General features: G+C 42.8%; 2 protein-coding genes across 8 annotated transcripts in view; one reads left to right on the top strand and one right to left on the bottom strand.

Annotated features, from left to right (window-relative positions):
* Positions 1 to 449: 449 nt before the first annotated feature.
* LOC115646771 (DNA replication licensing factor MCM4) lies at positions 450 to 21,527 on the bottom strand. Of its 5 annotated transcripts, none has more exons than XM_030553061.1 (17): positions 21,234 to 21,305; positions 20,727 to 20,825; positions 19,031 to 19,195; positions 18,362 to 18,525; positions 18,176 to 18,274; positions 15,893 to 15,988; positions 15,712 to 15,807; positions 14,083 to 14,221; positions 13,382 to 13,602; positions 12,614 to 12,734; positions 11,021 to 11,280; positions 5,714 to 6,079; positions 5,126 to 5,253; positions 4,198 to 4,405; positions 2,801 to 3,029; positions 2,253 to 2,386; positions 450 to 1,179 (listed from the first exon to the last, which is right to left on the bottom strand). In XM_030553061.1, exons 2-17 carry the CDS (start codon positions 20,794 to 20,796, stop codon positions 1,087 to 1,089), a joined length of 2,589 nt encoding a protein of 862 aa, XP_030408921.1. In that variant the 5' UTR covers positions 20,797 to 20,825; positions 21,234 to 21,305; the 3' UTR covers positions 450 to 1,086. The 5 variants fall into 5 exon arrangements, with proteins under 5 accessions (XP_030408921.1, XP_030408918.1, XP_030408919.1 ...); XM_030553058.1 differs by lacking the exon at positions 21,234 to 21,305 and adding an exon at positions 21,058 to 21,225; XM_030553059.1 differs by lacking the exon at positions 21,234 to 21,305 and adding an exon at positions 21,133 to 21,225 and having other exon boundaries at positions 20,727 to 20,824.
* Positions 21,528 to 21,732: 205 nt separating this feature from the next.
* PRKDC (protein kinase, DNA-activated, catalytic subunit) overlaps positions 21,733 to 24,691 on the top strand; it is a 189,722-nt gene continuing 186,763 nt past the window's right edge. For 2 of the 3 annotated variants that reach the window (XR_003999119.1, XM_030553054.1), the window contains exon 1: positions 21,733 to 22,029. Coding sequence is in view for 2 of the 3 variants with exons in the window: in XM_030553054.1 (XP_030408914.1) it covers positions 21,843 to 22,029 (187 nt within the window). In the remaining variant the exon portion in view is untranslated. The remainder of the gene's footprint in view (positions 22,030 to 24,691) is intronic. The other variant, XM_030553055.1, reaches the window with a different exon arrangement.

Below are 24,691 nucleotides of genomic sequence, written 5' to 3'. Positions count from 1 at the left end.
GGAATATCTGCTTAATATTTTTTTACTGTACTGAATATTGACAAATTCAATACAGTAGGATAAAATGATCAGTTTTTAAGGTATTGAACTTTATTCATCTTTAGCTTGTTTTCTGGAGAAACTTTCTATGATGTTCAAATAGTCTCTTGGTCTCATTTACAGGTAGGGAAGCTGTGCATAATCTGAAACAGTGTGAGAACTGACCATGTGCTCTGAGAGCAGATAAGGAGCATAATTCAATAGTAAAGGCCACCTTTCCACATCTATAAAATGTCTGTAATATTAGTGTTATGCCTACATGCTGTATCTTCTGATTTACCTTCCCACCCCAACAAAAAAGAGAAAATGACTGGGAAGACATTCTGAGCTGTCCTATACATTATAAATCTTACAGCAATGTGTGTTTACTGTAGGAAAGTGACCTAATATGAAACTTGGACTTCATTGTATCTTGTTATGGTAAAAGTTTTAAGTTGAAAGTAGAAAGACATCTTTGAACAGCAATTTCAAACATTGGTGGGAGGAAGAGAAACAGCAGTAATCTGAGGGAAAAGGAAAAATGGTTACTTTGTTCTTTTAAACTGCTAGAAAACAAAATGAAGTCTGTTTGCAGTTGCTGAACACTGGGTTGAAGTGTTGACCAAGATTTAGCTTCACTTTTTGAAATGCATAGAAAGGCAAATAAACTATTATAAAGCCAATGGATTTTAATTTCCAAAAGTCACAAGCATAATATGCACTGATTTAAGTTGCATTGATGTCAAAAAGCAGTGGTTCTAGATGAATTTTGATAGTTGGGCTTTAAAATGCATAAAAATTGTTAGCTTGTTCTAACGAGCACTTTATTGAAAATACACATGGCACTAAAATGTTAGTAACCCATTTTGTTCAAACAAATATTGCTGTGTTTAATTTCAGCTTTTTGCAGTCTATCAGAATCTAGTTATTTACTGTGCTAATAGTGGTTCACCAACAGGACACCATCTTGAGTTTTGCCACAGTGAATAATATTCTTAAAGGTGATACAGGTCTCAAGGGAAGTACTTGGAAAAAACAGTAAAACTCTGTTGTTAAGCCAGCATTTCATTACAGCAATCTAACAGTCTTTCCAGTCACAGTCAAGAAGTCATCATCAGCCAAGGCACGAAGTGCTTCTTCGAACATTTCTTTAGTGACAGCCTTAAAGAAAAGAGAAAAACTTGAGAACAACTTGAGAACATATACAAAAGACTACATGCTACAAAGCCCCTAAACAAAAACCATGTGATTCTGCTTGTCTCACAAAACTTCCATGTCAAATTTGCCAGGCCTTAGGTAAATTTTTTTAAGCTGTGAAATTCATCCTGGAATGCAATAGTTAAAGTGGGTTCTTTCTAGCCTGTGCATCCTCAATGGTAATAAGAGATTCTGTGATCATGGCTTATGATTCTGTTGACATACAAACAAGAATAGACACCTATGGCTGACAAGAATAATCAGCTTATTTTTGTCAGCAAGACAAGTGTGTAAATAATCAAGATCTCTTCTATTCCACAGGTGGAACTTATGTCTATGAAAGAAACACTAATTTAAACCAGAATTAAGCTAGTTAATCAGGAACACCTGATGACCAACTGACTGGCAGGCTAATTTTATGCCTGTTCATGTGTCAGGTGGACAGCAAGTAAATAGATTCCAAGGCCAGAAGGGACCACTGTAAACACTAATTACCTGTATAACAAACGGCATTACATACAATTTCTAGAGCATATCTTTTAGAAAAACATCCAACCTTGATTTAAAAATTGTCCAACTTCAACTTCCATTAGATCATATTATATCTTTCTCTGATTGAAGAGTCCATACTAAGTATTTATTCTCCATGTAGATACTTAAGACTACAATCAACTTACCCCTTAACCTTCTCTTTGTTAAAATAAATAGACTGAGCTCTGAGTATCATTTTAAGGCATGTTTTCTAATCCTTTAATTAGTCAAGGGTCTTCTCTGAACCCCCTTTAATTGATCAACATCCTTCTTGAACTGTGGGCACCAGAACTGGACAAGTATTACAACAGCAGTTGCACCGGGGCCAATTAGAGAGATAAAATAACCTCTCCACTGTTAGTCAAGATTTCCATTTAGTTTTCCTATTCAACTGAGAGACAACTATAATCAGTACTGAGAACCCTGCTGAGTACACAGAAGATCCCCCATGAGATGGAATTTTTTTTTCCAAATCGAAGTAGCATACAAAGAAAGCAGAAACTTACTGCGTCAGACTGTGCACGGAGATCATCAAAAAGCTGTTGGTATTTTAGAGCTGGTGTTTTACCCTTGGATTGGATAAGCTTCTTCAAGGCTTGAGCCAGCTCCTCCTTACGTTTACGGGCAGTGGCACTTATCCCTTGAAAAAAAAGTACATAAAAGTTACAAAGGATAGAATATTGACAGTCATTGCTGCTTTAAATATGAAAATGCCAACATTAGAAACTGAATTTTTTGTAGCCGAAAGAGGACAAACAATATAGGCTCTTGTATCAACTGTTCACTTTAGGTATTGGACGTGTTTGGGGAAAGTTTAGCAGATTTCAAACAAATAGTTTCAATTAAAAATCAGATTTCATTGTAAAATGAATATACTGACTTTGACATGTCATCCAGGTCTGACATTTATTACCTGGATTGCTTAATATCCAATCTGAAGCATTTACAAATCCACAAACCAATCACTGAGAAGGTATCACCACCAAACTGAAATAGCATATAGTTTGCTCAAGCCAGACCCACTAGATACTAATTTATCCTTGTTAACACAAACCTGTAGTGAGAATGGATATGTCCACAATGCCAGTTCTTGGATCAGTAGCAGACTGTTTCAGAGCTTCCCGATGGAGGCGTTTTGCTTCTTCAACATCAATTGTTTCAACCTTGTTGGAAAAACGTACTTTAGCATGAGCTTCTGCCAGACGGATCAAAGACTCAAGCTGGCGGGGATATGCAGAAACCATTCCTCTACCGCTGCCAATCTTTCTCATATCCACATAAGCCTGAAGGAGAGTAATTCACAGATGTATTATTTAGGATGCATCCAGCCTCCATCCTTCAGAGGATCATCAGCCTGGGAAAAAAATTCCAAATATTGTGTATCCCCTTAAAGATAAATGCCATATACATCTTCACTATTTCCCTTGCCATGACTGACATCTACCACAGCTAGTATGTCTCTCCTCGTGCTTGATCCTGTAACAAAGCCATAATAAATTGGGCAGATTATTCCTGAAACCCTACACAGTATCTCTGGGGATCACTGTATTAAATTCGTGTGTGTTAAACTCTTCCAGCATAGACTGGGTCATGCTGTGTTTTCCAGAGACTAGGAAACAAAAAAAAGGGCTTTGGTATAAGAGGATGAGCACAACTCATGGCCTTCGTTTTGATTAGGAAATGGACATGTCGCCCCTTGGGCAGCGAGCTACCACCTCTTTGGAAATGTGGAAGGGAGGTGGGCCCATCAGCCTCCATTTGGAAAATTAATGCCCTTTAGCGGGGATTTAAATCTGTTTATTGTTTCGGTTTTCACTATAATGCTTTTGCCCTGTGGCTAAATGTTTACTTGGAAGAGCTGTGGGGTGACTGGTAAAAATCACTGTTGTTGTCGTCAGAGAAAGCAATGCACACGGGCTAGCCCTTAAGTAGATTGGCTTGCTGGGGACATCACAGTGGATGGCAAGGAGCTGTGCAGCCCAGTCAGAAGGGTCCCTATCCAGAGAAAGGTGATGGCTGGAGACTTGACTGGGCATTTCCAGAGTGAATCATGGAGGGGAAATATAGGTGCAGTTACTGAGACAGTTATCATTAATAGCTAAATCTGGTCTCAAACCACAAAAGAATATACAGAATGCGAAAGCCTATCACTACTACCTATCCAGGAATATCTACACAAAAGCATGAGAAAGTTCCAGTTCTCCTGAAATGATGTGATGGCCCTGTAAGAGTACAGGAAACCTGCTCTGGGACAGACAGGTTAGCACAGGATGACTTTCATGCAGGATGAAAAGGAAGGAGAATAGTCAATACATGAAATCTTTTTAAAATCTATGTTAAGAGCCTAATAATAAAGGAAATGGTGTACACAGTTCTGGTAAATCTTATCCCACAGGAAGGTTCCCCCCCCCACTTTTTAAATCTTTAAATTTCACATCCACAACTTTTTACCTCAATAAGGGCCTGACTCGCTTCTTCACTGAGTCTAGGATTAACATAGCTCCGAGCATATGCTATGTAATCCCTCAATACTGCCATGTCCATGTACTCTTCTTCTACCTGCTCTTCACTTTGGTAGTACAGCGCAACCAAGTGGTGAGCAAGACGTCTGTCATAGGCTTCATCACGAGGGTCCAACATTAGAAAGATCAGATCAAATCTGCATGGAATAAAGATCCAATAGCTAGTGCATAAACTTTTTCCACCACTTACACTAACTTCCAGTTTGGACAGATATACCCAGGTTAGCTCTGAGTTAGTGCTCTAAAGAATGGAACTGTTGCTGCCTTGGCATGACTGGCAGAACTAACTAGCTGCCCAAGTGTGCACTTAAGAATTTCAGATGAGATCATGCTTGAAGCACTTATCCTGCCCCACTGCTTGCACTGCTGTGGCTACACTTCTATTTTTAGCACTGCAGCTTGATGACCACTACAGCAGGTTTATCTACTTGAGCTGGAAATTACACTCCAGCTCCAGAGTCGATACATGCCCTTAAAACTAAAGGTAAAATACTTGAGATTTTAAAATCCCAGTGCCTGTGCAGTGACACAAAATCTTGAAGCAAGCAGAACAATGGATACAACAAAACCTTAGAGACACTGTCAAATGCCATTATTCAATACCAAGCACTATGTACTAGAAACTGGTCAGCCATTTACAGTCCTTTGCTAGAGTATTAGTTAAGAACATTACTTTTCAGGTAAATTTAGAAAAAAAAACTTCAGCTTTCTACATTGCAAATGCCACCTCCAATGAACATGTTTCGGTGCGCACGAGCACACACACACAAAAATAAACCATTTATACAGGAAGAGTTAGAAAGTTGTTTTGTAAAAACAAAGCATGCAGCATGGAAATGTAAGTCTAACTGTAATACCTGGATAACAACGTATGAGGAAGTTGGATGTTTTCAATAGTAGTTTTCTTTGGATTCCACTGTGACTCTATAGGGTTAGCAGCTGCTAGAACAGAAGTGCGAGCATTCAGCTGGCAAATAATTCCAGCCTGTCAAAAAGAAACACATTTGAGAACAAACAACCTTTCCTAGTGGAAGGAAGATTCCAGCAGCTATGTTAAGAGTTCCAAGACTTGCTTATTCTAACATAAAAGACTTAAAAGAATTAACTCTTGCTGGGTTCACCAAAAATACTTTATAAAAAGGGTTCTCTAGATCAAGAGAAACAACCTCATTACAAAAGATCGGGTACAAAATGGAACAAGGTTATCTGGAAGGACTATTACATGCAGTGTGCAGCCACATATGCTGAGTCTGCAACATGTTGAATGTTATCACTGAAATACAGCTCCAACATCTATACCGTCATTCAACTCTGAGGTTTTAAGTGACCCAATTCTGTCAATAGTCTTATCTCCAATTCCTATGTTACCTTTTCAATTATCTCATCTAATCATCTAACAGATATTAACCTGGGTAGCGTGGTACAATGTTGAGCTAGAGTCTTACCTTGGCAATAGAAAGAGTCTGTTGTTCCATAACTTCATGCAGTACTGATCTTGTACTTTCATTCATTTTATCAAATTCATCAATGCAGCAAATGCCATTGTCACTGAGAACCAGAGCACCTGTCTGCAGAACCAGCTGCCTTGTCTCTGGGTCCTTCATTACATATGCAGTGAGACCAACTGCACTAGAACCCTTCCCAGATGTGTACTGGCCTCTAGGAACCAGGTTATAGACATATTGAAGCAGCTGTGATTTACTAGTGCCAGGATCACCACACAGAAGAATGTTGATCTCAGCACGAAAATTGCCTCTTCCCGTATGACTGAAATCTTTTCTTGATCCCCCAAATAGTTGAAGCAGAATGCCCTATAAAAATAAGATTTTTTCCAACTCAGACATCAAAATTCTTGATAATTACATGAGCCAATCTCTGACTGAGTGAACTGAAATGTCATATGAAAATTGTCTCAGATCATTAACAGAACACATGTAAAGCTGGAGTACTGTTTTCTGTCCAGTATCACTAAAAAGGGTAGTGGAGTTCTATCTTTGAAGCTTCAAAGATTTTCCATGTCGAATCTGCTTAGATTACTTCTTAAATTAAATTGCCATCTCTGCAAAGTCAATTTTGAATTTTCTGGATCTTTTATCAACAAAGACTCTACAGTTGGTATGATGCTGCATAAAAGAGAGATGACCATGTTTACACTAAGGTATCATCACTGATGTATCACCCCCATTGTGCAATTGTGATGAATCTTGTACATATCATGTTAAGGTATCATTCGAAAAGTATGATTACCCTGTTTATATGCATGAATCATCATTGTATATGAAGTTAGAAACACACAGCTAAGGGCTTGTCTACATCACAAAGTTGCAGCGCTGGTGAGGGGGTTACAGCGCTGCAACTTAGGAGGTGTACACATCTGCAGGGCATCACCAGCGCTGCAACTCCCTGTTTGCAGCGCTGGCCGTACTCCCGTTTTGTCTCGGGTGTAGAGGATCCAGCGCTGGTGATCCAGCGCTGGTAATCAAGTGTAGACACTTACCAGCGCTTTTCTTGACCTCCGTGGAATAAGCAGGTATCCCAGCATACCTGAGGAAGCCTCTGGTAATCAAGCAGGTCTCCTTCCCCGGTTTGCTCTCGCGTTCCCCGAATCCCCGAGCAAGCAGGTCTCCTTCCCTGCGGTTTGCAGGGGGGTTCGGGGAACGCGAGAGCAAACCGCGGCGAAGCTGGTCTCCTTCCCTGGTTTGCTCTCGCGTTCCCCGAACCTCCCCTTGAAGCCGCCCAACAGCGCTGCAGTGTGGCCACATCTAACACCACTTGCAGCGCTGGTTGCTGTAAGTGTGGCCACTCTGCAGCGCTGGCCCTATACAGCTGTACTAATACAGCTGTAACAACCAGCGCTGCAAAATTGTAGATGTAGACATACCCTAAGTTTTGTATCTCAAACCTGTTGTGTTTCTTGGTAACAGCCCCAGACAGACTTACATCAAGCCAAGCCAGCCTACTTGATGGCCCATTAAGGAGAATCAGCTCTTCTAGGGACCCCTCCCAAGATTCCTTCAGGCAGCACCTAGGCAGTGAATTCCTCATGACTCAGAATTCCTTGTTTGTACTAGTAACTTTCCATGCAGATGTAGGGTTACCATATTTCAAGTGCCCCAAAACAGGACATGGGGGGGTGTTGGAGGAGAGGAGCTGGAGGTACTTGGGAGGGTGAAGAGAATGTTGCTCCCTGTCATGGTGGCTGGAACAGCCCATGATGCAAGGACAACCATCAATCATGGCCTCCCTGAGGGACTCCCTCCCCAGTGCTAGGAGCCGAGACATGGGTGGATGGGATCCGGCAGCTGTGGCTGCAAGGGGATCGACCAATCAGCTATGGATGTAGGGGAGGGACCAATCGGGAAGCAGACCAATTGAGGCTCTTTCCGAGCTACAGCATCTGCTCTGCAAAAATCCAGGACATATAGTAAACCTATTTGTGACCCAGAACTCCACATTTGTGCCAGTAACTTTCAGTGCATGTGTGCTGTGGGTATAAATTGCAGACTGTGACATCAGTCTTGGTCTTCATTCCTGCTCCACATATCTGGGCTATGATTTCTAAGAAAGGGAAACTTTGAATAAAAGGACTGATGACCCTCAGTCCTTTTGGGTGATCCAGAGACTTATTGCGAGCTAACAAATTTAACATCATAGCTAATATCTTGATCTACCAACTCTGAAATCAACTCTAATGTGTAATAGTTCTCAACCAGGGGTCCAGGGCAGGTTTCAGGGGGGGCCTCCAAGCAGGGCCAGCATTAGACTCGCTGGGACCCAGGGCAGAACACTGTAGCCCCACCACATGGGGCCCTAGGCTTCAGCCCAGAGTCCTGTCAGCTGGGCTGAAGCCTAAGTAATGTGGCTTTGCGGGAATCCCTGTGGCATGGGGCCCCAGGCAGCTGCCCTGCTTGTGACCCCCTAACGCCAGCCCTGGCTTTTACATGCAGAAAACCAGTTATTGTGGCTCAAGTCGGCCACAGAGCTTTTACAGCATGTTAGGGGCCCTCAGAAAGAAAAAGGTTGAGAATCTCTGATATATAAGATTTTAATCTTTTAATAACTCTTCCTTTTTATATTAATAAACCTTTAGTTTTTAGTTACTAAAGGACTGGCTACAACCATAGATTTTGGGTAAGATCTGACCTATATATTGACCTGGGGTGTGTGGCTGGTTCTTTGGAACTAGAAAAACTTAAGATGATGCGGTTTTGGTTTAATAACCTTTCATCCCTAAGGCCAGTTGTAGTGACCAGGGGCTGAGGGGCCTAAGGGACTGTTGTGTGGCTCTCTGTGAACTAGTGTAGTAATACAAGAGCTCACTTGTTACTAGCTTGGTGATCTCTAATGATAGAATAAACCATCAGTTTTGGGTCACAGCTGAGTGCGCCAAAATCAGGACAGAGATAACCCAAACCAGGCAGTTTAACATTTGGAACTTACTTAATTTAGTTGATAAGGCATGAGGCAAAATAAAATACCATGCGCCTGTCCCCCGACCTCCACTAACAGAACAGCAGCAGCTTCCGTCTTATTTCAGGTTTACTATTACATGTTAGCTAGTATATAAAATATTACACTGATTCCCATTGTGGCCCCAGCCATCGAGCAAAAAGGCAAGTTGATAGCACTAATGTGCACAAAATGCAAAATTCCATGGGAAAGGATCTGAATGTATTGCCCTTTTGTTGAAGGTGCAAATCTGGTTACTTTAAACCACCATGGCAGTATGTTACTCTGAATGTCATTCACCAACATGTTTGAGGAAACAATTGCTCTCACAGGTGTAAACTTCTGTAGCCAGAGGGCTGGTCTACACTGGGAGGTGGAGTGGGGTCTATGTAAGATACGCAATGTCAGCTACGAGAATAGTGTAGCTGAAGTTGATGTATCTTATTTTGACTTACCTCCAGTCCTCACAGCATGGGATCAACGGCCACGGCTCCCCTGTCGACTCCGATTCCGCCTCTCGCCCTGGTGGAGTTCTGGAGTCGACGGGGAGTACAGCGGGGATCGATTTATCGCATCTAGATGAGATGTGATAAATGGATCCCCGATAGATCGATCGATACGGTAGTGTGGATGTACCCAGAGATGCTAAAGCTTTGAGTGCTATTAACTTTGAAATATTTCTGGACTTGTCTTTAGTACCATTCAACAGCTGATATCAAGAGGAGTCCCTGCTATTTCATTAAGGTCAGCGCCTTAGATTCACCCTAGCTTTGCATCAAAAAAGTTGCACAAAATCTGGAAAAACAAGTTACAGCCTACTCATTTTAGCCAGGCCTGTATCTCACAAAGCTTTTGACCAAATGTCCCTAAATTTCCACTACAAACTCTACCCTCAATCCCTCTTATAGCATATCAATTTCCATGCACATGGGTTTTAGAGCAACTGAAAAATTAAAAATCAACTCCTTATTGGAGGGCTGTATCTAAGGAACCCCTGGACCAAATGACTCCAAACTTGCACTACTAACTGTGGCTCTGGTCCTGACGACACGTTAATTTTCAGCACAACTGGACTATGCATATGGATTTTAGAGCACTTTGAGATGGTGGCTCAAACCAGAAGCTTTGCCCAGGAGCAAACCTTTCAAAAAGGAGCTCCCGCAGAATGGAAGAAGAGAGTTACTGAAGTGCAAAACACATGTTCTCAGAAAGCTATTGAGGGCAGAAATTGAATGCATAGTACATGGACGCTGCTCGGGTTCAGTGCGATAGCATGTCACCTGAGCCATCCAGTTACTCTGACATCAGAGTAGCTGCAAAACACTCTGGCTTGTAACAGCTCCATTCCCGCTGCACATACACAAGTGACTTGTCTCTAGCTTGTCAGCATGGGCTCAAGCCACATTACAGATCCAATTTTTACCCTGAATAATTTAAAATATTGTGTTTCCCCAAAGGGACAGTGTGTGCCAGACCCTAGCTGAGATCAATGCCAAATGTGTTATATTCAATAGCAGAAATACCAAACTTAATTTCAGAAGTAATGTCCAAGAGAGGAGGATGCTTAGAGCAGAGAACTGGAAATGTAAGTCCATCCAAAGCAAACTGAACAGCTTTCCATGCAGGTGTCAGTGTAGAATATTTAAAATAAAATGAAGAAATCCTTGAATGGGCACAATTATCTACAAGTACTACTGAAAAACGGATGGACTTATTTGGGGCAGCCGATAAAAGGCTACCTATACAAGCATTTCTTTAGCTATCCTAGGGCATAAACACACATACAAAACAGTAAGCTAGTCTCAACCTGAACTATAGTGGTGTTACTGCCCCACTGTAATAATTAAAGATTTAGAGCCCCACTCAACTGATTGTCTATAATGTTTCCCAATGTTTGTTAGTTGCGACTGCATTCTCAGTTATCTGGAGCCTGTTGCAGAGCAGATAGATGGCCAAAGAAAAAAGCAGAATTATTGGCTGGCCAGTTTCCTTAAAGCCAGCCAATAGAAGAGAACAGTGGAGCTACAGGCTTCCTTCCCTAGTATCTGAAACCCCTGTCTCATTATCTAAAGATTTCTGATTCCCGAAGCCTTCTGATAACTGAAACTTACTGTAAATAAAACTCAAAAGTTTATTAGAGATGTACCAAACCCAATTTCAAATTCACAAAGGCCTGTTATTTTTCTGTATTTGAAAGACTCCGTATAGAGTATCATTTTCAAAGAAAGTGTACAGTATAAATGTAAATCTACATTTAAAATATCTTATCAGGTGTTCTGGTAGACTTGTAAAACATTGTTTACCTTTTTGATATCTTCGTGTTCATAAATGCTTGGAGCCAGAGCCAAAGAAAGTCTTTCATAAATGTCTGGTTTTCTGGAGAGCTCTTTCAGCATTTCCACACGTTCCTCTGCAAAGATTTTCTGTTCTGTTTCTTCATCAACACCATGCAAACGTTTTGAATCGGTTTTACGGTAATGAATGACATCAACGTGGGTTTTATAGACTGATTTTACATTGCTCACTCTTGGATTAACTCGAATAGGAACTGCTCTGTAGATACCTTAAAAAAAATACAACAACAAAAACACACCCCCAAACCCACAGAATTACAATGCAGATATGAATTAAAAAATAAGCTCAGCCCAAATGCTGGAGGTTTAAAAAGGCACTTATCTACAGTTTTACTTTTCACTTCAATTTTCAGATTGCTTCTACAGAATTAGCCACATCACAGAGCAGCAATTCTCTAGAAAGTTTTCTGAAAGTTTAAATGCTTTGACCAGGCTATGATCCTCCTGATATCAATGATACCGGTGCTTCTGCCATTTAGGCCCTGATCCTACAAACAGTTAACCACATGTTTACCTTTACTACCATGTCCCATGATTTCAGATGGGCTACTCATGGTAGTAAAGTTATGGCCTTAAGGGTTTGCAGGATCATGACCTAAAGTGCATTAGAAAATCCTACCCTTAGAGCCTAACTTTAGCCAGCTCTTGTAACAATAAAAAAATAAAAGGTCAGCCTGCACATAAGAAGTTGACAATTTTGTTAGTGCACCGAAAGTCTAAATTACTTTTCAGTATTAAAACTGAAGCAGTGCTTTTATGCTAATAAGAGAAAAATTTATTAAAAACTATTTTAGTCTGATACTGCAAACAGGCACATGTAAATTTAAACATGAGTAGTACTATTTAAGTTCATAGTACTGGTCACATGAGCAAAGTCAGGTACCTGGTTAGGTGACTGCAGTATCAAGATCATAATTTTCAGTATTTGGTCTACAGCAGTTTTGTAAAATGTAAATTAGACTAGTGACTTTAAGGAAAGCACTTATAGTTAATTCATTATAAATTCTAACCTAATGTTTCAAAAGCATAATTTTAAAATTAAATTAAATTAGTTTTAAAAAGCCTCAACCCAATTTAAATTGTGTTAATTGAAATAATTTCAACATGCTTCCTTCATCTGTTCAAGAAATCAAAACTTGTAAGTACATGTAAGCTTTTCAAAAGCTGTTTGATGATAAAAATGCTTCTTTCCCTTTGAAGTATAGGTTAAGAGCTGTAATCATTAATTTTTAGAAATTGGATAATACAAACATATGGCAAAAATACATATACCCCTCTGTCTACATAGATAGTACCTGTTGGCAGCTGTAGTTACACTATTGCTGATCTAAAGGGGGAAATATGCAGAACTCTAAAGGTATTTTACACTAAAACTAAGATATCACTATATAAATCAGATGGTATTTCCACTTCACACTTCAGTCACCAGTTATGAGGTACTCAATTAATATTCAACAGACACTATTCCAGACTGGACCACTTGGTCTATTGAAAAGAAGGGCACATGCATTGGCCAGATGAAGTTAAGAAACTGAATTTTACCTGTAACATTAACTCTGTCGCCTGGCTGAACCTTATCAACCAGGTCATTGTGCGCAAACAGCACCACAGTATGAGGCGTCTGGCCAGCCGGCATATCTTCAGGAGACTCCTGCAGTTTGATCTGACAAAACCACATTAAAAGTTAGTTTCTATTGTTTAGAGATAGCAACTCATTTGTAAGAAAGGATCTTACAACTAAAGAAGTTGGGCATCTTCAAATGGATACTGTTACATATTAGAGTACACCAAAACACAAAACTTTCAAAGATTTCACAACATGGTGGAATCCCACTACTGAATTAGAATTCCCCATCAGAATTATGTAATTTAGTTGTAGAAATGAGACAATGCATTTAGTGATTACTATCTCACATTGGCAGAAGTGTAACAAGCAAGATTTACAGACAGGGCTAACCTATCCCACATATGTCCTATGACATTAGAACAGTCTCTGTGTGGTTACATTTGTTCTGTAAGTGAACACTAATTGGTCTGACTAACTTTTGGCATGAAAAAAAACACTTAACTCCCCCTCCAAATGGAGGATAGATAATCCTTCAATTTCTTTCCCCCCCTCTAAATATTAAGTATAATTGCAACCCTATATTGCTTCATATGCTTAAAGAGCTGTGAATCATTCTGAAGTGCAATATAGTAAGTCCTAAGAAAGACACATTTTAATATGGTTAAGTTACTCTTTAAAGAAAAAGGCAACTATTAAGCAAGCAAAACTTTTCCATTTTACAACACCAAAACAAAGCAACATACCATCTGTTTGTCTGAAAACATAGAGCGATTGTGAATCAATGCCATGCTGTGTGTTGTGCTACAGTTCTTGCACGCTGATGGTTCAGCAATCCGGCCACGGTCAATTTCTACTCTTGTGGTGAAGGCACAAACCTGGCACTTGAAGAATGCTTCTTGCATCTCAGGAATCAACTGGGAGCTTCTGATCACCATACCACTGATGGTGATAAGTTGGTCAATGTCTACAACACAGAAAGAGATACATGGGATTTGATCATGCTTTTCATTTGCCTGTCTCAAAAGTCCACCCTAGATTTTATTTTTACAGCTAAATGGGCATTTACAGTCCCCACACATGAAGTAGAGAATATTCTATCTGAGAGACAGAGAAAATAAAATGTATGAATAAAAATAAGCCACAGTTACATCAGAATTTTGACACAAGGGATATAAACCCTTATGTTTCCAGATATAAATCAGTCATTTACCAACAGAGGTTAGGAAAAAACCTCCTTTGTGGGCAGGTTATTCAAGAGTTGTCCATTATAGTTTTTCGCACTTTCCTCTGCAACACATGTAGTGACTATGAAAGTCTGAAAATACTAATCTAGATGGACCTCAAGTCTGATCTTTTAATTTTTTAATCTGTATTTTCCTAGTTGTTGAACAAATTTCATACATCCTCAAGTTTCTTTTTACACACTGCAATCAAAACATCTTGCCTTCAGGGTTCAGACTCCTCATATTCCTGGTCTTCAATGCATTATATGGTCTGACTTGAATCTGGTGTTCTAATATTGAGTCAGGGTAACGATCAAAAAAGATCTCATTAGCAGCCATGTCAAATGTTGGGATAACTTCCTGTTTAAAAGGAACAGATGCATGTGTAAGAAAGCCTGGCATTAAGTAGTTAACACTTTTTACCCCAAAAATGTTCAACTTTGTGACCCCATTTGGTGTTAGGAGACAGGAAATGACCACAGTTGTGTGGCATTCCCTCACAGAGGAGGAATTGCCAGTTGGCTGATTAAATGAGCTTTTTGTCCTCTTTGTACTGCAGAAGCAGTGCACACTTTATCTGGTCTTGGAACTCTTAGCTGTAGTGCAATTTCCCTACCTTTGTGGGTTTAGATAGAATCTTTGATGATACCCTATATCACTTTAAAAGTCAATAAGGAGTCAAGTTACAAATACAAAATGAAATGTGTAACATCTATGTGGAAAAGGACAGCAAAAAAGAGGACATGAAGAGTATGCCACATATACAATTATTATAATGAACCATATGTATTGCATTACCATGTGACAATTTCACTAAATGCAGACTGACTTTTAGTCATCTTCCTTAATATTTAGCATTAATATACAATGCACACACTACGCTAAAAAAAATCACTAGCCTTTAGAGAGTAAGGCTCCTTATTTAACAAAGATTAGAATCTAAACTTTCCTCTCAAGAAGTAGGTTGCTAGCTCTTATGGTTGCAAAGACAAGGATACGGTGAAATGTCAGAATGTGCAGAAAGCTCCATTGTTCTGCTGCTCAGAGCAGTAACTTTCTCAAGCTACAACAAAGTGAAAACTGGCAGCAAACTTCTCTTCAGAATCCTGTGGGCAGCAGTAAAACTGAGCCACAGTTTCATTCTATTGCTACATAGGTAAGCTGTGAGCAGCAGCAGAATCAGATTCTGGAGCTATTCGCTGGGAGAGCAGGAACTCAAAAGAAAGGCAAGGAAAAGAATTTCAAAGGCAGCCCTATGGTTGCAGCTGTAGCTAGGTATAGAACAGATTTAAGACAGTCACAGAAAGACTGATAAAGATCCAGTGACCATTACTTTGTCATGCTGGGATTCAGCCTTGAACCTTATTGTCTTTTGAAGCTGCCTGCTTCCTTCACACACCTACATGGCAGAAAGAAAAACTGGATCACTGAGCAGGATCCAAGGACTACAAACTGGCAGGATTCCAGGACAATCCCTTTTGTGAACAAATTTGGTGAGTGGAATGGGGAGTTTTTTCTGAGCTTCTCACAGCAATTTGCCTTTGGAGAACAGCAACAACTCTCCCCCTGAGCTCTCTTGTATCTGTCTGTGGCTATGAAGTGTCTGATAAATATTTTAAGACCTTTAAGCAATAAATTATATTTTATGCAGAAGTCTGTAAACACAAATGTTATATTGTCTTTCTAGATATTTACACAAGTGCTTAAGCACTGGGGTATGTAGTGATAAATACTGTTCCCTCATTGAGCGATAATCTTAAACAGTTACATACTAATTTATTTTTAAGTAATGCAGTTTAAAAAAATAGAACTCAACTGGAAGAGAGCCTTTAAAAAAGGCCGGATGTTACCTGTGGATAGCAGATCAGCTGTCTGTATAGATTTGTGTCAAATGATCTTAGATGGTCACAGTTTACATTCAGAAATGGTTCCCCAACCATATTGATCTGCAAGATGTTTAAAAACGCCACATTAAAGAACCAGCATTTAAGTCTGAAAAACAAGTTAGTTTTAGCTGTATTACTGTAGTACCTCCTCAAGTCGCTGCATATAGAGTGGTTCATTAAGATCCAAGCCAACGTTCTCTTCCTCTTTAGCCAATGGATCAATAAAGCGCTGAAGAAATCTCTGAATATTGAGAATAAAACAAAAAAAAGTTATATTTAGGAGTGCCCAAATATATTTAGGAGGGACAGAGCTGTGATTTCACTGCTACACCATTCCTACACAAATTTCACACTGTAAAGCATACCAATTACTTCGAAAAAGCCTTATCAAGCTATTATCCCTTTCTTTGAACTAATTTTTTTTTTATAATTTTATAAATACAAGTTAAAAGAACACTTTCGGGAACAGGATAACACGCTAAACATATTACTACTAAAAAAAGTATCTGAAATTTTACTGAGGATTTTAATTTCTATTACACCCTAATGCCTACAAACAAACCTTACTCCTGGACCAAAATAGTAAGCTCCGTATAAACAGAATAAAAAGAGCTTTTCCAAAAAGCTTATCATCCAAGTATAAGACAAGAGACAACAGATGGATACAGACAGGGACATAAAAAGAAAGAAGGAAATGGTGTTGATCAGTATGACAGGCAGTGGTCTCAGTACACCAGCAGACTAGCTGTTGTAAAGGCTTTTGTAGGCATCACAGAAAAGGAGAGCTTTAAGAAGAGCTTTAGAGGAGGAGAATAAGGCAGCTTTATAGATATTTACAGGGAACTCTTCCTATGTGTAAGGGGCAGCATGGGAAAACACACAAAGGTACTCATTTGAAAATTTAACAAATGGACGATAGAAGCAGTCCAACTGAAAAAGAAAGAAGACTTCCCAATAGTTAATGAGAGTTGATGGTTAAGGTGGGGATGGGCCATGACAGAGCTTGAGAGTGAAGCCCAAGTAGCTTATGTTCAATGTAGCTGAGAAGGGGGAGCCAATGAAGAGATGGAAAGAGAGGAGTGATCTGCTCAAAACAACATATCAGGAAAATATTTGTGGCAACATTCTGAACTGGCCTGAGCAGGGTAAGGTTTCATTTGTTAAGGCCAGAGAAAAGGGTATTGCAGTAATCAAGACACAAGAGGAGAGTTTTAGCCAAGGTCTACACTACAGACCTATACTGATATAACTGCATTGCTCAGGGGTGTGAAAAATTCACACCCGAGAGACACAGTTACACCATTCTAATCCCCTGTGTAGACAACGCTATGTCGATAGAAGAGCTTCTCCCACCAACATAGCTACTGCCTCTCAGGGAGGTGGATTAACCATGCTCCCAGGAGAAGCTCTCCTATCAGTACAGGAGCACCTATACAGCATTTTAAATGTAGACTAGGGTGACCACACAGCAAATGTGAAAAATCAGGACAGGTGTGTGTGGGTAATAGGAGCCTATATAAGAAAAAGACCCAAAATCAGGACTGTCCCTATAAAATTGGGACATCTGGTCACCCTAGTGTAGACCTGCCCTTAGATGGACAGACGGAGAAGACTGTATCTTAGAAGGGTTATGCAGGTTATGTTTTCTACACGATCAAGAAACAGGGTAGCTGGGAGAATTTGAGGGGAAGATTAAGAGCTGTGTTTTAGATATGTTGAGTTTGAACTCACAGCTAGACATCTATGAGAAAATGTCAGAGAGACAGGCTGCAGTTTTAGGTTAACACAAAGGCAGGCCTGAAGTAGAGAGGTACAGTTGAGTTTTGTACATAGAGCGGATAGCTGAATTTGTGTTTGCAGATAGAGATTACCCAGAGATAAAATGGAAAAGGAAAAGAGAAGGGAACTCAGGACAGAACCATTTGGAACTCCCACAGAATGCTGAAGGGTGGATGAGGAGGATCCTTTAAAGGACATGCTGAGGAAGTGATTAAAGAGGTAGAAGGAGAACAGGCAAAGGAGAGAAGCCATGGAAGCCAAAGGAGGATAAGACTTCAAGAAGAGCACGGTTGAGTGTGCTGAAGGCAGCTGACAGGTCAAGGAAAATGAGGATAAGAGTACTGGTTGAGCTTTAGCTAGTAAATGGTGATTAGAGAGTCTGGGAAGCGAAGTTTCATTGTAGCCCAAGGGATGGAATCCAAATTGATGAACTCTATGGTGGAATTAGAGGAAAGAAACCCTAGAAAACAATTTTACTTTTCCTCCTCTTAAGATCACGGTATGAAAACATCAGTGTTCTTCAAACACCCTGGATTGATCCTAAACATAACTCAATTCTGATATTTGCTAGAATCAAATACTGCACATAGAGAATATACAAATAAGCTTTTTGTGAAAGAAATAGAGGTATCCACACACGTTCACCTACTTGGAACTTTTCTTTGCATGAAGCTACGTTAACATCTGTTCCCCAGATCACAAGCTTTTGTCCAAGAGATTGTTCACTTGCCAATGCATCCTTTGCTGGCTGTGGGAAGGGAAAAGCCATTAGTATGGATAATATAAATACATTTTAGAAAAAGAATTACCAGCAAAATCTGAAACATCTACCTACCCCATCAGAATGCAAGTCCACCTGTCTGGCTTTGCGGGCAGATCCAAGATCTGCCCTCTGCCTAACTGGAGTTCCTCGCACACCACTCCTTGGAGTACCCTCCACTCTAGAGCTGGGAGTGCCATAGGTCAGAGGTGAACTAATATCAAAATCCAGTGGAATTGCTACAAAGAAAACGTTTAATTATACTTCAAAATATTAATGAATACACTTTGCCCTAATGAAGTAAATAAGTTAGTGTTAGTCAGTGTGATGGCAGGCTAGCAAAGTTTGTAAATCTTGTTAATTTTATAGCTGTATTTTACAAGGCTGTACTAGTCATAGAATGTACTGTATGGATTAAAATTTATATTTCTCCAAGCCAGAAGGAACACACTTTGCTAAAATAGTTTATTTTAAACCTCAACAATATTTTAAAACACTGTAGAGCTTAACAACAAGCTCACACTAAGGCCTATTGGGTGTATGTTTTGTACACTAAAATCAATTAATTAAATTAAAAGCGAGCCACCAACTAACCTGTAATTGAAAACAATCCTGTTAATTCAAAAAGGTCCTTTTTTGTTTTTAAATTGACAGCTATGTAAAAGCCTACATTAAATCTCTCCAGATAGGCCATTTAATAGCCAATAGTACAAAGATATCAGCATTTTGCTCCTACAAGCATACCCGATTCCCGAAACTGTGGTGGGCTGGAAAACAGAACATCTTGAGCATTTGGGCTTTGCATGTCAACTGCTGGAGAAGTTGGCATTGGCTGTAGATCTCCTGTAGATGTAGAGTCATCTGTTCGACGTTTTTGTGAAGGAGGAGACTGAGCATCTTCAGTGCGTGCTGCAAGAAGATGAAAGTAGCAATTTCAAATGTTAGCTGCAACATTCTACACAGATTAATGTTAAAAGACCAAAACCACAAAATAGATCATATGATAGAATAGCAAAGAACTTGGCTGATATAAAATTAAAAAGCAAAGTGCAATATTTTGCTGAAATGAAAATGAAGAATATTTGTGAGATTCCAAAAGTGGAAAATAGCTTAAAACAATTTAAAATTAATACTGCAATTATCTTCCTAAATGCCTAAGAAATCAGAGCTGCTACTACTAGTGCTATGAAAATGTACCTCATATAGCGCATTTCATCAGTAGACTCCTTTGTAAAGTGCTCGGAGAGCAATATCATTATCACTATTTTCCAGCTGGTGAAACAAAGGCACAGAGAGGCGGAAGCAACCTACATACCAATGAGTATCAAAGCTTTTCAAGTTCAGTGATAAGTTTCATGCATCATATTCGTAACACTTGTAAATTTGCCTTTGTTTCATTTTTAAAAAGCATCCTGTTGCACTAATGCATTGTTGAAGACTAAGGCCAAGTCCATATAACAAAGTTTTGTCAACATAGCTATGCCGGTGACGGATGTGAAAAAAACATAGCCCCAGTCTCGACACAGCCACGCCAGCCAAAACCCACAGTTGTAGCAACAGCTTTGCTAACAGAAGAGTGTCACTCAAATGGGAAAGACTGCCCCACAGTGAGCAGAGCTTACTACTGACATTACCTATGCTGATAGAAGCACTGTTCTTCCCTTATAGTTGTGCTGGAAAAAAACTTTGCAGTGCAGACAAGGCCTTACAGAAAAAACAAGTTTAGCCCAGAGACTAACAAAGTTAGTTTGCTTAAGTTGCAAAGAATCCTGTGGCACCTTATAGACTAACAGACGTTTTGGAGCATGAGCTTACGTGGGTGAATACCCACTTCGTCAGATGCATATAGTGGAAATTTCCAGGGGTAGGTATATATAAGTTGTCATGCTCCTCTGAAGAGTCTAAACTTATAATTTCTTCCCGCACGTCCAGATTTTTAAATTCCTGCTTTAATGACAAAAAGCTACTTTTACTGTTCTTCTTAAGGCATTAGCCCTGCAAAGACAGGTGTGAGTGAGCTAGACTCCATCTGTTCTTGGGCATCATCTTAGGCCTAGGCTACACTTAAAATGTAAGTGGACCTAGTTACTCCAGTCAGGGATGTGAAACAGCCACACTCCTGAGATGCTGCTAGGTGGGCAGCTACTGTCACTTGGGGAGGAGGAGTTCCTACTACCCCAGAAAACCCCTAACTTACTCAGGGCAGGCGGTGCTCATGCTATGGCAGCAGCAGCAGCTAAGCCAGTACTGTATGTTCTCCGCACTATGAATGTACCTTTAAAGACCAAACAGAGAACGAGGGGCTGCACACGTCCCCCACCCCAGGCATTGCTCAGCCTGCCCATGCCTTCCCGGCTGGACACTCACCACCTAGTGAGTTTGCAGGTCCCCCCACCCCATCCCGACACACCCGCACCCGACAAGGAAAAGTTGCACTTACGAGTCTGGGGGTTGCTGCTCCGCCCGCGCTTGCTGCCGCGGCGGCTCGGTGTGGAGGCCGGCGAGGACATGACGCTGCTTCCCCGGCTGCTGCTGCTTCCTGCGGAGGCGGAGAGAGAAACTGAGGCAGAGCAGAGCGACCCCCCCCACGCCCCGCCCCGAGCCCCCTCTCCTGCGAGCCCACCGGGAGCGGAGAGCGCTGCTCTGCGCCGCCCCACGGCACCTGCTCCGAGCCGGGCCCTGAGACCAGCACATTCCTGGGAATTAAGGCACGACACGGAGCCGCCGCACCGCCCCCCTCAGCACCGCCAGCCCGCTCCAGAGGGACGCACCCGCCACTCGATCCCCTTCGCGCGCAGATATTCGTGCCGGGGGGGGGGGATGGCGGCGGCGTCTCGCGCTCTTACCCCCCCCTTTTCTTCCGGAAGCACCTTCGGCCAGCCCCTGAACCCCGAGAAAATTTCGCGCCAAACGGGTCACGTGAACGGGCTCGCCCGGGTTTTCCTACCAATAGCCGTACGGCAGAGCCCAACTCAGCCCAGAAAGGAGGACGGAACCACTCATCTAAGTTCCGGGTACGGACGATCGCCCCCTAGCGGCTCTGTGAGCCTCTCTGTAGGGACAGAGCAAAGTCTGACAGGAGCCCGATTCTCCCACAATACAGGGGATTCACCCACATAGAGCCTAGATCAGAGTCATAGGCAGGGTTCCTCCTGGTGAGACATGGTATCGCCCATACTTGACCAGGTTTCGCGGCTCAGCTATTGAAAGCAGCTCGATGATGGTTGGAGACTAAGACGATCCATTGCCATCGTGGGGGGAGCTTGTATTAATCTGCGGAAGCGTTCCTGTGTCTCGGACAGGAGGCGGGGCAACGGACACCCCCGCGACCTCAATGGTTTAGTCCAACATCTCCTGTCTCAGACCGAACCAATCAAGCTCGCTCCCGTGCGGGGTCGGGTTACTTGGCTCTGCCTGGGCAAGTGCAGTCACCCAGGCACGTGCGTCTGTGCGATTGATTCCGCCCAATGAAACTCCTGTCTGGGGACGGTCCAACGTTCCCTCTGCCCCGCCAGCGGAATTGGTTTCGTTGGTTGTGCCCGGCGCCGCGCGCGGTATGGCTGCGGCTCTGCCCGTGGGCGGCGGCGGCATTCAGGGCTCTCTGCACCTGCTCTCCTGCGCGCTGCAGGACCCGGACCCCGGCACTGCCGCCCTGCGCGGCTACCACCTCATCCGCAGCGTGGGGGAGGCGTGCCTGACCAGCACCGGGGACGGCGCCCGCGGTGCGTGTGACCTGAGCGGCGGTAACGAGCGGGCCCCTGGGCGGGGCTGCCCCGGGCCCTGGCATGTTGGGACGGGGCGCGCTCAGCCTATGCCTGGGAAGGGCTGTCGGGCGCCCGGCCGGCGGGTCAGGGGAACCCATCCCCACGGCTGACCCCCTTGGGGAAAGGGGGGTCATGGCAGTGAGCCCCACTCGTTCCTCGGTCACTGTGGCCTGCGCCCGTCCTATCGCAGCAGGGCCCTGCAGAGGCGTTTTGGGGGGCCCATGTGGACTGGAGAAGTGGGTCCCGGTGGCCCGTGCATGGAGACAGGGAACCCCGTCCCCACTCCTTGTGTCCTCCTCACCCAGTTAGCCTGCAAAACGCTCTCCAGAGCGCCAGCGGCCCAAACCTGACCCTCCGCTCTCAGTAGCCCAAGGGGAGCCTTGTTGGGGAGCTTCCTGTGTTAAACATGGAGAGACTAGGTGGGTGAGGGGATGATACTTTTTGGGGGGAGAGACACAAGCTTATCGGTCCTGACTGCACAGTGCTGCACACTCTGCATCGAGCTGCTCCGCCAGCATTAGCTCACTGATGTGAGGGATACTGAATGGGAGCGAGCTGCTGCCTACGGGTACCAGGAACTCCCCCATCACCAGGCTGGTTGATGAGGGTTTTGGGTTACCATACCCTCTCTGGAGCCAGCTGAGCAGGTTCACGTGTGGTGTGGTTTGCTGTGCCAAGGCTGACCATGCCTGGGACATCTATTGCAGCCCACTGTGCATTTGGTGCTGTGGAGCATACTGCACACATACTTGCTGGATGACTCCTCTTTTTCTCTTGAGCTCCCCTGTCTTTGCAAACTGGACACTGACCACTCAGAAGTCATTGACTAGCTTTAGATAGCTCTGTGATTTTTGTTGTTTTACAAACCTTGTCTTCCTTGTTATGACAATATACTATATAAGACAGTTTAAAACTATTCTGTGCAGCCCTACCAGCCACCGTTCTAACTCTGTGGAATGCTGACCATAGCCTGGAGAGTCCTACCTTACTAGGTCAGGGGGCTCCTATCCTATTGAACCCTAGCCCCAGGAGCTCTATGCTATTAATCCTAGATCAAGGAGCTGTACCTTTTTGAACCCTAATTCTAGCCTGGAGACCCTGTACCCTATTGAACACTAGCAATTAATTGGGGGATGCTTGCAGCCCTACCCTAATGACCCTTAACTCTAGTGCTGGGAGCCCTAACCTTTTAAACCGAGCCCAGGGAGCCCTAGCCTCTTGAAACCTATCTTTATCCCCAGGAACTCTGCCCTTTTGATCCCAACCGTATCCCATGGAACCGTTGCAATTGCAGCCGTAGCCTGGGAATCCCTAGCCTATTGAATCTTAACTCTAGCCTAGGGAACCCTAGTCTACTGAACCTTAACACTATTCTGGAGAGCCCTATGTTATTGAACCCTAATCCTATACCAGGTAGCCCTAGCAGCAGCTGTCATGCCCCTACCCTGGGGAGCCCCAGGCTATTAAATCCTAATACTATCCTAGAAAAGCCTGGCAGCCACACACCTGTCCCTACCCTGTAGACTCCTGGCTCAGGGTTTTTCAAAGAGTCACAATAGGCTTAAGACTCCCTTTTGGGTCGTGACCTCTAGTTTGAGAAATGCTGGCCATGCTCATTGAACCCTAACCGTAGCTGTGGGAGACCTAGCCTGTTGTATCCTAACCCTAACTCAGAGTGCCCTATCCTCTTGAACCTTAAGCCTACCCTCTTAAACCCTTACCTTAGCCCAGGAAGCCCAAACTTGAGCCATAGACCGAGCTAGTTGAACCCTAACCTGGGGTACCTGACCCTATTGAACACTAACCCTTGCATGGGGAGCCCTTGCAGCCCCAGCCCTATCCCTATTCAGCTGGAGCTGTTCAGAGTGGAGCTCTGGTAAGTATTTTCAAACCCATGGGGCAGAAGACCTGAGCCCTGGAGCCTCATGTGGGGCAGAAGCCAGGGGCATCAGGAGATACTCTATGAGAATTTAAGTCCTGCCTACCCTGGTGAGCCCTAGCCTAACCGTAGACCAGGTGGCCATACTGTTCTGAAATGTAACTCTGTCTTGGGAAGCGCTAGCTTATTTAACTGTCGCCCCAGGAGACATTCCATTTTTATCTTTAACCCTGTCTCAGGGAGCCCTAACCTAGTTTAACCCTAACCCAGGGAGTCCTACCCTACTGAACCCTAACCCTGGACAATCAAGTATTAGCAGCCCCAGTCATGTACTGCCCTGTGGAGCCCATCCCTATTAAATCCTAACCCTAGCCTGGGAAGCCCTTGCAGCTTGAGTGTATCCCTACACTAGGGATCCCTAGCCTATTAAACCCTGTCTCTGCCCTGCAGATCCCTAGCCTAGTGAAGCTGAACCCTTCCCTGCAGCTCCACTCCTATCCCTACCCTGGGGTGCCCTACCCCACTGAACCCTAACCCTACTCTAGGGATTCCTACCCTATTGAACCCTCACCTTAGCCTGAAGAGCCCTGCCCTATTGAAACCTAACAATGTCTTAGACATTTCTAGCCTTTGATCCCTGAACCTAGCCCAGGGAGCTGTGCTCTATTGAACACTAACCCCAGCCCTTCTAGCCCTAGCCTGTTAAACCCTGAACCTCTCGTGGGGTGCCCTACTCTATTGAACCCTCACCCTAGCTCAGCA

The sequence above is a fragment of the Gopherus evgoodei genome, chromosome 2, assembly GCF_007399415.2.
Source record: "Gopherus evgoodei ecotype Sinaloan lineage chromosome 2, rGopEvg1_v1.p, whole genome shotgun sequence".
In the NCBI taxonomy this organism is placed as follows: Eukaryota; Metazoa; Chordata; order Testudines; family Testudinidae; genus Gopherus; species Gopherus evgoodei.
This window is presented reverse-complemented; position numbering and strand designations above follow the sequence as displayed.